The sequence below is a fragment of the Propithecus coquereli genome, unplaced genomic scaffold (genome assembly GCF_000956105.1).
Source record: "Propithecus coquereli isolate 6110/MARCELLA unplaced genomic scaffold, Pcoq_1.0 Scaffold309, whole genome shotgun sequence".
NCBI classification, from domain to species: domain Eukaryota; kingdom Metazoa; phylum Chordata; class Mammalia; order Primates; family Indriidae; genus Propithecus; species Propithecus coquereli.
The window spans coordinates 1,099,904-1,111,811 of NW_012148719.1; the positions used below are offsets into that span (position 1 = coordinate 1,099,904).

Here is an 11,908-nt window from a genome sequence, read left to right on the forward strand (position 1 = left end):
GGGGTAAATGACTGAAAGGCAACAGTCACCCACCCTCTCATTCTCCACTCCGATCTAGGTGGCGAGAATACCCAGCACTGGGAAAGTCCTGTCCCCTGTCTCCAAGGCACACAAATAAACAAAACAAGTGGGTCAGAAGACTCTCCAAAGAGGTTGCGCTGGGGAGAACTAAAAAGCTACCATGGACATCTGAGCTGTAGAGAAAAGTCTTCCTCATTAAGATCCTTGAAGGGCTCCTCACGACAACAGCTCACTCCTACCTGCTCACCCTGAGTAAAGCATACAGTCAACACGGTTCACTATTGTGCACAGAGCTAAGACAAACGCGGTATTTATTACAGTTTAAAAATATGGAAAAGACTGAGCACCACCACATATTTAAAGCAAGCCCACAAAACCAATGAGAAAGGCTATCTTTAAAAAAAGAAAATAGAAAAACTGACAACAGAAAAAATTGAGATAATCCATGCTAAAGAGAAAAAAACAAACCTTAGTTCTAAATAATATCTTTAGAGAAATTCAAGAATAGATTACATTCATAAAACAAACATAGAGGCAATTAAAAACCATAAAAGAAAATTCTTACAATTAAAAAAAAAAAAAGATGATATCCCCTTGGGACCTCTGCAAAAAACAAAACAAAACAAAACAAAAAACCCCATGAAGTCTCCCAGATAGATTGGGGAAAATAAATGTATGATGCTGGATATTAGAGAAATCTTTCAGAATATACGATAAAAGGGCAAAGAGCTCCAAATTAGTAATATATAAGAAAATATGAGAGTAATAATCCAAGAGGTTCAAAATCTAATTCCAGAAAGAAAGGACAAAGAAAATGGAAGCATGGGAATTATTTATTTTTTTTAAAAAAGGCAATTTTCTGGCACTGAAGAAGGTCATGACTTTTCTTTAAATTGAAAATGTTCAATATCAATAAACTTTTTAAAAAAGGCACATACCACGATATACCATCAGAGAATTTTATAGTGTCAAGGGTAAAATTAAATTATAGAAAATACGTCCAAGAAAAATAATTTTCTATCCAGAATTCCATATCTAGTAAATATCAATCATGTGTGATGGTTCAAGATGGACTTTTTCAGAATTTAATTTCCCAGGTATCCCTTTCTAGGAACTGCTAAGAGAGTAAACCAAGAGAGAAGAGGGCATAGGGTCTCAGAGACAGAAGTTCTGATTTCCCAGGATTGTTGCAGCAGGTCTAGAAAGCAACATTCAAATCTGTCCCAAGACAGAAGATTCTGGGAGGGAGGGAGATTATAGAGAAAAGAGGGGATCGGTAACTATGGAAATCACAGACAAAGGTGAGTCAGTGGCCTGTCTCATTTATTCAAAGAAACGACCCTTCCAGTCTGTGAAGCATGAGATAGAAGAATACACTCTGCTCTTGGAGAGAGTAATGTTCCCAAGGATACTTGTTTTCAATCAAAATAAAACTTACTTATTGTAAGTTTTATGGTTTCATAAAAACTGTTTTATTATGACTTGTAAAGCATTCTGAAATCTTTAGTTGGGCATTTTAAAATTTAGGTCGATTATTTCCATATTTAGAGAGAAAAAAATTATATTAGTCAAGCCCAAAGGACACGTAGCATTTCTAATCAAAGTTCATTTGCTTAGGAGCATTTCAAGTAATGCCTGGCATAGAATAGCTTCAAGTGGATTTAAATAAAATTCTGATCATCGTCTCATAGTAATTATTGCATAGGAAGACAATTATTTATTGCCAGGCCTAACAGGCAGCAAAATATACTCTGCTGTTAATAGATACCGCAGTGCAAACAGGCAGCTGGTTTTTTTTCAGCATGCGTGTTTGTGTGTTGAATGTAAATGTATGTAAATATCTAAATTTTAACATTTTATTATTGTTCAAACAGTTTGCCAAACAATATTCAATAAATAATGTAGAGCTCTGCAAGACTGTTTCTTTCTTTTAGTCTTCTACCATTTATAATTTGGTACTCTACATACCATAGGTCCTTTTGGATATATAGCTAGATCTAATCTAGAATCTGGTCTACAAACTAGGCTTTATTTTTTAAAAATCATTAAAATTGTTCTTCTGAATATTTGTTCACAACATGTCCTAGTTTATAAATATCTAGAAAGGAATTCAAAGGGGGGACCTCATCTTCCCTCCACCTGTAATTTTTTGTTTAACAGACATTTATTCACATGCTTGAGATAATGGGTAGGAAAGAGAATGCATGAGAAAAAACTCCCCTTAATGTAGTGAGTCCTCATTCCTTGCTGAGCTCTGGATTAGGTCCTCTAGAGAAGTGCAAAGGAGTTAAAAGGCATAGTTGTTACACTTAAATCATTGTTTTGTTTAATTCATGCATGGATATCTAACCCAATTCCAAAATGGATTCATGCTGGCTCCTTGTGACAACAGAAGCGAAGTGAGCCTTTTTCTGCTACACCCTACTCCAGCTCTCAGAGCTGTCCACTCCCTTGCTGCTCATCCAGTAAGTTTCTACAATGTGGACATGTTGGTCAGGGAAGTCTCTTTAAATATTTAGCAGCCAGCACTGCGTGGGTGCTGACCATTCAGAACACAGCCTGCCAGGGCAGTGGGTGTTGGTGTGGGCATCAGCGCGGCTGCGCTGGTGTGGTAGCCGAGGGCATGCGAGGCGTAGCCCCGCACCTGACGCCTGCAGAAATTGAGAAGTATTTGAGAATGAATGACTAAGGAATGATGTGGTCGGGCTCACACAGGAAGGCTTACTATGCTAAAGAGTTCATCAGATTTGGAAAGAGACAAGAGTCTCAAAGGAGGAAGAGTGGAAGAAGAATAAAAGACAAGAGAAATGGAGGATCTGATGACCTTGAGGTGAAACTGGATTAGCTGTACTAAAACAACGGATTTGCAAGACTCTGCAAGAGCCAATAGAATTTGAGCTTTCGTAGCCCACTTTGGCAGGTGACTGGGGTTGGTGCTGAAGATGGAAATGACTCTCTAGGGCTCTCTGAGGTCAATTCATTTTGCCAACATTTTACTTTTGCTTCAGGCAGTGGAGTCAGCTTTGGCTAGATGTGCATCATTGATGCGACGTCTACACAGAAGTCAGCTGAGCCCGACAGGTTTCCAGGGGCCCTCAGATTTCTGCCAGTGTGGAAACTTGGAAGGCTTTGTCACTACAGACTGGCTCACAGTAAGCAGTTTCTTCCACACTGGAATGTTCTCTTCAATGCTCTCTTCCTCTTTCCTTCTCTAGAGTGGAAGCTTGGCCAAGGGACTTGCAAGTTTTCAAAAGTATCCATGACAGCAGCTCTAGAAACCATGAACTTTAGCTTTGTAAAAATGTTTTGACATGCTTTTCTTTGAGAAACGTGACATGCATGCCTGAAGTTCAACCAAGCACTGAATGACCCTGCCTCTAGAAAGGCAGAAAACATCAACTGAAGTAGCAACCACTGTCCCTCTTAATCGATTCAGCTATCACTGCAGAAGACAGCATGTCTTTTAGGAGGAGACGTGGAGAGAGCTTCAGCCCCAGCACACACTGATGAAACACATAGGGTCATGACATCACAGTGAGTCCAAACCTCGTTCTTCTCAAAAGAAGTGGAATAGGAGGTATGTCCTCTCTGTATATCAAGGACTTGCATCCTTTCTACAGCCCAAGTTTCACCAAGAAAAGAAACAAGAGGTTATTTGCCTTTGATGTTTCCAAATGGGGCTCACACAGGAAGTTTTGATGCTGCCTAGGAGCATACCATGAGTGAAACCCAGAAGCAGTGCTGAAGGCAATGAAGTAGCTGGCAGTCAGTTCCTTTACAGATGCTTCAAATAGCAGCAGGAGCACAGGGCATGTTGCTACAGATGATATCATGTGACAGGGACACTGCAATTCCTTTCTGTTTTAAGCCATCACACAGCTCAACCTTTTGCGTGTGGCCAAGTTTCTTTGGCAATGAGATAAGGTACCACAGAGGGTGTTTCTACACAAGGGTTTTGAGTATGAACAAATTCAAATTTTAGTAAACTCTAATTCTTTTCAAATCACGAAATGAATGCGTACAGAAGGTGCTCTGTTGGTCCTCAGTTCTGGGGGCTTCATGCATCAGTTGTCAACGTCTTACTGCACAGAAGCATCATGCTTCCTTCCATCAGAGGCATTGAGCCCTTTTTCTTGCAGGCATGTCCAACTTAAACACAACCCACAGAAATAAGCACGGGTGTTCATAACCATAACAGCAGGGAATATTTTCAGTTATGTAACTCACCCCAAAACTATCCTAGACATCATATGTGGATACTAGTAATTTTACCTTCCCTGGCCCATGTCACCCTGTTAGTATGGTGTGAAATATTACTTTAATAACATGATAACACTTAACAATTATCTTTTTCCATAAAGACAGTTCTCCACATACAGAAAGAAAAGAGAAAAGGGAAAAAAATAATTTCAGTCTAGTTCTAATTTAGCTGAGAGTGAGAAAGAAATGTGATAATAATCTTAAAGGGTATGAATTTAAGAAAATACACTGAAATTGGAAGTCCTGACCCAGGACTGAACAAATATTTATGGCTCTCTAGCTTGTGCCATGTATCATCTTCGATAAACACACTCACATACACTTCATCAGCATAGCTGCAAGGAAATTTTAGAGTGAGACAGAACAGCAGTCGTCTTTTCATCTTGGATAATCATGGATGATTAAAAGATCTTTTTGCAAAGGCAACTTTGCAATCCATTTGCCAAATTCTTGCTCATAGGGGTGCTTTGATGAACCAAACATCAAATATCCCCTAGCACAGCAGTGAGCGTAATTGAGAAGAGTAAGCACTAGAGTCACTGGAATCCCATCTTGAGGCCACCTATGTCAACAGCACTCCAACAAGGAAAGCTGCACAAACACAAGCGATGACAGCTCATGTTTGCTGTGTCCACGTGTATTCCAAGAAAGTATGTGCCAAATGCTTAACATGGTCTCATTCATTAAACCCTCATAAAGCTACGAGGTAGGCACTATAATTATCTCTATTTTACAAAACACGAAAGTTCTATGATCATGGAAAGACTTTCTCTCATGCTCACTTTTGAAACATTCTGTAATAAGTAATAATATTAGCTTGGGACTTTTAGTAAGCATAAATATTTTATTCAGGGAATTACTGCTCAGTATGATAAGCTCTCTTTTGTTAACCACACTACAAGCCAAAACATACACCTTATTACCAATAACTCACATGCCCGTCCTTCCAGCAATTATTATTAATGCTATTATCATGCTGGCCCATGCGTACTTTAAGATGCTCAACTACTTCTAAAATCATAGAATTTCAGCGAAGGTTACATTTATTGGGTTCTAATTATTTAACATGATCTATCCATGTGTGGTATATTTCATACCATTTTATTCACTTATTTACTCATTTGAATACACATACTAGAACTGTTATTAGCACACTGAGAAGCCCCAGACCATAATATTTGGTTAGCATATTTGTTACCATGCTGGATAATGGAAAATTTATCTTGAGATAAAATGTAATAATTCAATCGTGATTCTAACCTGTGACCAGCTCCCGGATCTCCAGGTCAGTGGTCTTGCGGAGTAACCTCACCAGCGCCGGGATGCCACCGCAGTTTTTCAGAGCGATTTTGTTATCGTCATTGGCCTTCCCATACACCAAGTTTCTCAAAGCTCCACAGGCACTACGGTGGACTTCGGTCATCCGATGATCCAACAGGTCCACCAGGAGCTGAATGCCTCCTTGTCTCCTTATCTGAAAGAGCAAAGGACACAACTTTTGCCTTAGAGTGCACGGTTTCACCACCCAAACCATGTTTTTCATATGAAGTATCTGCTACAATTAACTGCACTGACCTAAATTAGAGCAAAAAAAGAGAAAAGAAAACAAATAGGTCTTCTCCTTAGTTTTATTGCCTGTACTTGCTTTAATATCCTACCAATAAAAATTCAAACGTATTTCTTTCAAGCTGTAGAATTTTGGAAAGGTGATTTTAACTTCCTAATGGGTGTCTCAGACATTTCTCTCTATAAAAATATGCCACATACTCATGGCAGGAAGCTGATGAAGGAGCAAAAGGCATTAGAATTATCCTCATTCCTTAGACTTATTAAATTTAACCACTGTCTTAAGGAGCTACAGGATTGATGTACAAAATGTTAAAATTATGCTTAATAAGGAAATGCTCCAAACATTTCAAAGGAACCAGAAGCTAAGTGAGAAACTGGAAGAACTGACACAAGGAGTTTTATCTCAGAAGACCTGGGAAAACAAGAACGTTGCTCACATGAGAGACAAGACATGCTTGGCCAAGGCATGTCATACTTAACTTAGGTATTTGCTCAATAACAACGACAACAATAAAACCACATTAAATTTTAGTGTTCTTTTTGTCCTAAGAAAATTTTAATCTTTTGTAAGTAAATGCAAAATAATTTTTTGCAGTGTATTTCCAGTTATGTCTTCTTCTTGTAGCCCTTTTGATTTTGGCAGCAATTTAAAAATTTAAACTGGAAAAAAAATAAAGTGGCGAGTTAACATACAGACTATTTCATGGCGCTTTCATTAGCAAAGCTGCGTCGGAATACTTCTGCATTTATATGGAAAGATAACAGGATTCACTAGGCAATATCCTCCTCTTTTTTCTTTTTTCATACGTCAGTGTTCCTCAGGGATGGAAGGATTGGCACCTTCTCTCCTAATTTTCTTGTTACGGAAAACTCATTTATTCCACAGATTTGCTGGGGTGCACGGCTAAACCCCTCAGCTTTTTCAGTGGTGCTCAAGTGCCACTTTCTCTAAGAGGTGACTCTACCCACATTGTTTAAAACTGCAATCCGAACCACACCCCCTTCCCAAGCCAGCATTCTCGTTTGCCTTCAAATGTTAGAGAAATCTTCACAGCACTTGTCACGTTCTAACTTATTCATCATGTTTATCGTCATCGTCTGCCTTCTGTTAGAACTCGTGTCTTCTGGGGGAGCAGGTCTCTTTGTTTTGATCACTGACATATCCCTATTCCTATCCTGACTGCAATGTCAGACACGTAATAAATGTTCACCAAATATTCGTTGAAGTTACAGGGAGGCCTAATTAATATATTAGTGTTTCTCAGATTTGCCGAAACAGTGCTTTTCAAAATTGAATAATATCTCTCTATAAAGAAAAAAAAAAAAACAACCTTTTTGTGAACAGCCAAGAATGTATACAGAGGGCTCAGCCCAGAGGCTCTTCCTGGCAAACAAAACAAGGGCACACTTCATTCCTACAGGGCAGACCACTGATGACCCAGAACAAGCCTGGAGAATTATTTTCATTCATCAGCAAATGAAAGCAGACAAAGCTGAAGTCCTCGGAGAACTTAGGGACTTATGGGCGGTAAGTCCCTATTTGGAAAACATGAATGTAATGTTTCACGTGCCACACCTCCTGAGAGAACAGGACCAGGGAAGAGAGAAGGAAGGGCTTAGAAGGACAGTGTCGTTGAGCAGGTCATGTCTGCACAGCCTGCGGGTGGTGAGAGCCCGTGGGGAAGGGGGCTCCAGGGACTATTGGGTTAACTTAGAAAAAGGATCAGATAACAAGTTTCCTAACTTACAGTTTTACTGAGAGCTTGCCTGGCACTGACCCAAGAGAAATCAAGTTTGTATCACTGTATATATGTGTCGTGTACATACATCCGGATTATGACCACATCTACTTTATCACACACTTCAGAAGGGATATTCCACTTGTACAAAAAGGTTAAACTACGAACATCATTTTCTCTATGTGTGTGTATCTGCATGTGTGTGATTTACTTCAAAATTCTCTGGGTTTAATTTTTGAAATAATGACAAAGCCATTAAAAAAGAGATAATAAATCCATTCTTACAGTGAATCCATTAGTTATATGTTAAAAGCAGATGTATCATAAATCTATTTTATTTATATGTATATATTTTAGATATATGGCTATTATAATTAAGACTCCTAATTTATGATAATATATTTCCCATTCATATGACTTTTAAGCTATTAAAATATTATTCCAAAACATTAAAAGGGAAAATGAATTCAAAATGAATGCAAACATGAATTCTTAATGCTATAAAGAGAACACATGTTTTTGTTATGGCCCTAATTAATGACATATACCCAAATTTTTAATGAGATCTTAAGTTCTATTTTAATCTATTTAGAGAAACACAAATAAGACAATAACTTCTTTTCTCTTGCTCTTGTTTGGAGTCACCAGATCATCTGTATTAAAAACTTTGGGTTTTGGGGGGTTGAATTTTATCTAAGATTGTGACACTCCCACTTCAGTTTTCTGAAGCCAAACATTAGTCAGAGTTAATATTTAAATATGCACGTTTGTGAGATGGGATGGCCAGGTCTGTGGTTCTTCCTCCTCCTGCTGCCTCCCCTCTCCCCTCAGGACCTCAGGGAAGCCTGCAGTGGCTTCCAGTCCCATACTCCTGGGCGGCTGTGGATGGTCCCATGCTGCCTCTACACTTTCCTCTGCTTTGCTTTGCTCCTGGAGTCTCCTCCCTCCCGCTTCTCCTTGTACCCAACCATCCAGTTTCTTCCTATACTCAACCTTAAACCCTTTTAAAAAGCTTCCAAAGAAACCTATTTTAATAAAGTATGACTTTTTGAAAAACTATCAGGGGAAACTGCCTTCTCTGAAATGGCACCTTTATTTCCTCTCCTACTCAATGGCGAGCGATCTGGTTCCAATTTACCCCCCACATAAGTCGCCCCACTTCTAGCAGGCTGAGCCCAGGGTTTTGCTGACACGCACTCACTGCAGGTCCATTTACCCTCCCACCTTCCTTCCTTAATCATGTTCGTGTAGAATTCTTTAGAAGTCAAATCTTGACAGATTCTAGGCTTAACTATTATTAAAACAAAGTCAATAAAATGCCAGCTAATTTATATCTAATATTTATATTAGATATAATAATAAAATGAACTGCATTTGAAGAGTGTCACAGGGAGTAAGTGAATAAATATCAGATGAATGGAAGAATGGCGCAGTTGGTTGTCACACGTTAGTTTCCTTCTCTCTCTTTCCTCTTTTTTTTTTTTTTTACTATTTTTCAATAGACCTTATTTTTATTTTTTATTTTTTTTTTGAGGCAGAGTCTCACTCTTTTGCCCGGGCTAGAGTGAGTGCCGTGGCATCAGCCTAGCTCACAGCAACCTCAAACTCCTGGGCTCAAGCGATCCTTCTGCCTCAGCCTCCCGAGTAGCTGGGACTACAGGCCCACCATGCCCGGTTAATTTTTTCTATATATTTTTAGTTGTCCGATTAATTTCTTTGTATTTTTAGTAGAGACGGGATCTCGCTCTTGCTCAGGCTGGTTTCAAACTCCTGAGCTCAAACAATCCGCCCGCCTTGGCCTCCCAGAGAGCTAGGATTACTGGAGTGAGCCACCGTGCCCGGCCAATCAATAGACCTTATTTTTGAGAGTAGTTTTATTTTTAACAGAGTTTTTAGGTTCAGAGCACAATTGAGCAGAAAGCATAGAATTGCCATGTACTTTCTCCCCCCTCTCCCAGGCAGAGCCTCCTGCTCCATCCACATTCTGCATGCTGGTGCTACATTTGTCAGAGTGGATGAACCTACATTGATCGACACATTGTTATCACTCAAAGTCTATAGTGTTCAATGGTCCAAAGTTACAACAGGGTTCACTCTTGGTACTGTTCACTCTATGGGTCTTGACAAATGTATATTGGCGTGTATCTTCCATGATAGTATCACACAGAATAGTTTCATAGCTCTAAAAATCCTCTGTGCTCTGCCTAGTCATCCCTCCCCTGACAACCACTGATCTTTGCACTGTTTTTATGATTTTGCCTTTTCCAGAATGTCAAATAGTCGGAATCATATAGTACGTAACTCGTTCAGTTACCTCTCTCAGTAATACGAATTTAAGGTTCCTCCATGTCTTTTCATGACTTGGTATCTCATTTCTTTTTAGTGCTCAATATTTTACTTTCTGGATGTACCACAGTTTATTTATCCACTCACCTACTGAAGGACATCCTGGTTGCTTCCAAGCTTTGGCAATTATGTATAAAGCTGCTACAAACATCTGTGTGCTGGTTTTTGTGTGGGCATAAACTTTTAACTCCTTTGAATAAATACCAAGAAGGGTGAGTGCTGGATCACATGACAAGAGTATCTTTAGTTTGTAAGAAACTGCCACACTGGCTTCCAAAGTGGCTGCACCATTTTGCATTCCCACTAGCAGTGGATGAGAGTTCCTACTGCTCCACATCCTCACTAGCATTTGGTGTTGTCAGTATTTGGGTTTTGGCCATTCTGACAGCTGTGTAGTGGTATCTTGTTGTTGTGTTTCCTTCTCTTTTAAGACTGCCTGTGTGATTCAGATTTGTTTACATTAATACAAATGACTGAATAAAAACAATGTTAAAATGCATATAGGGAAATGGTAATTTCATTGGGATCTGGACTGAATAAATCTCATATCTGCTACTTTTATGGAAAGAAAGGGCTTTTCATACGTAACCTGAATAGACAGTCTTAAACTCATTTATTAAGTGATTCTTTGAGAGATGGCAACGTTAGTCAATTGTTTCTGTGTCAATAGCTGACGTTTCTTTTTCTGTTTAGGTGTGGACTTCAGGAATGTAGGTGGCGAGAACAGTCCACAAGGAGTAAGGAAGGTGGATGCTGGAGAGACCATCCCCAGAGGAAAATAAAAAGTGAGTCAACCAACCAAAGCAAAACCATACCCTACTGTCTGTGTTGTTAGGCTGTTTACAGTGAGGGCGTTCTGGAACCTGACGTGGACTGTCTCTTGGGAATGAGTGCTGGGATGCACTCGCACAGTCACTGAAGGCCACTCACTTTGCACCAGGGGAGAATGAAAACGGCATCCACGCCTTTGCCATACAATCTACTATTTGAAGTTTTTTACAATTTAAACTACAGAACTAAGAATATCTAAAAATCACTCAAGAATAGAATGCAGTGGGTTTCTTCCTTGCTCTTTCCTTACAAGGTAGAATATATCTATTAAGCTTTTTAAATCAGAAAACAAATGGATAGGTAATTAAATACAAAAAGAGGCAAGTAATGCAATATCACTGCCAAAATGGGGCCTCACCACTTAATGGATTTATTACTCTTAACATAATCTGCAGTTATTGAGAATAACATATATTTACCAATGAATTAGATATTATCATTAAATTGATATCAACATCTCTGAATAATTTATAGCATGTCCAATTATAGCAGTGTTGGGATGCTCCTGACAGTCTTCATAAAATTATAATGATAATGATGATGTATAGTGGGTTTAAAAATTACTTTAACAGCTTGCAGCAGAATTCCTCTTGGGAGGTACCTGTCTTCCTTTAAAAAAAATATTAAGACAAATTGCTTTGAAGATAGTGAGACCCGCAGGGCATGGCCTACTAGGCTTTCAGGGCAATAGAAGAGATTGCTCACCTGCTCTGCATTTGAAACATGGAAGGATTTGGGGCTGGAGGTAGAAGAGAGAAAAGACAGGAGTAGCTTTTGTCAGCCTGCTGGATGGTGAGATAAGAACCTCAAAATAGGTAAGGAATTGGGTATTCCTTTCTATGTTCCTTGGGAATCTTTCATTTTAAGCAAACTGAATGTATCTTTGGGCTTCTGGGTTCATGTTAAAAGAAACAAGGCTGGAGCTGACACTCAAGGTAAATTTTAATAAATTTCAGTAAAAACTTTTATGATATTTATGAAAACTCAAGTCACAATGTCTGAGGAACTGGTCTATAGAAAAAGTTAATTAAAAAGAAGTACTTTGACTTCGTGATTTTACTAAATTTCCAATTAACTGTTATTTTTCCACTGAAATGTTGGTTTAAAAAAACAAAAAAAATTGATATATTTGTTATATATTC

At 38.8% G+C, this 11,908-nt stretch overlaps 1 protein-coding gene across 5 annotated transcripts in view; it reads right to left on the bottom strand.

Annotated features, from left to right (window-relative positions):
• Window positions 1-11,908, bottom strand: part of CTNND2 (catenin (cadherin-associated protein), delta 2) — a 694,597-nt gene that overhangs the window by 237,399 nt on the left and 445,290 nt on the right. For all 5 annotated transcript variants that reach the window (XM_012650021.1, XM_012650019.1, XM_012650020.1 and 2 more), the window contains one exon: window positions 5,542-5,755. In XM_012650021.1, the coding sequence (XP_012505475.1) occupies window positions 5,542-5,755 (214 nt within the window). The remainder of the gene's footprint in view (window positions 1-5,541; window positions 5,756-11,908) is intronic.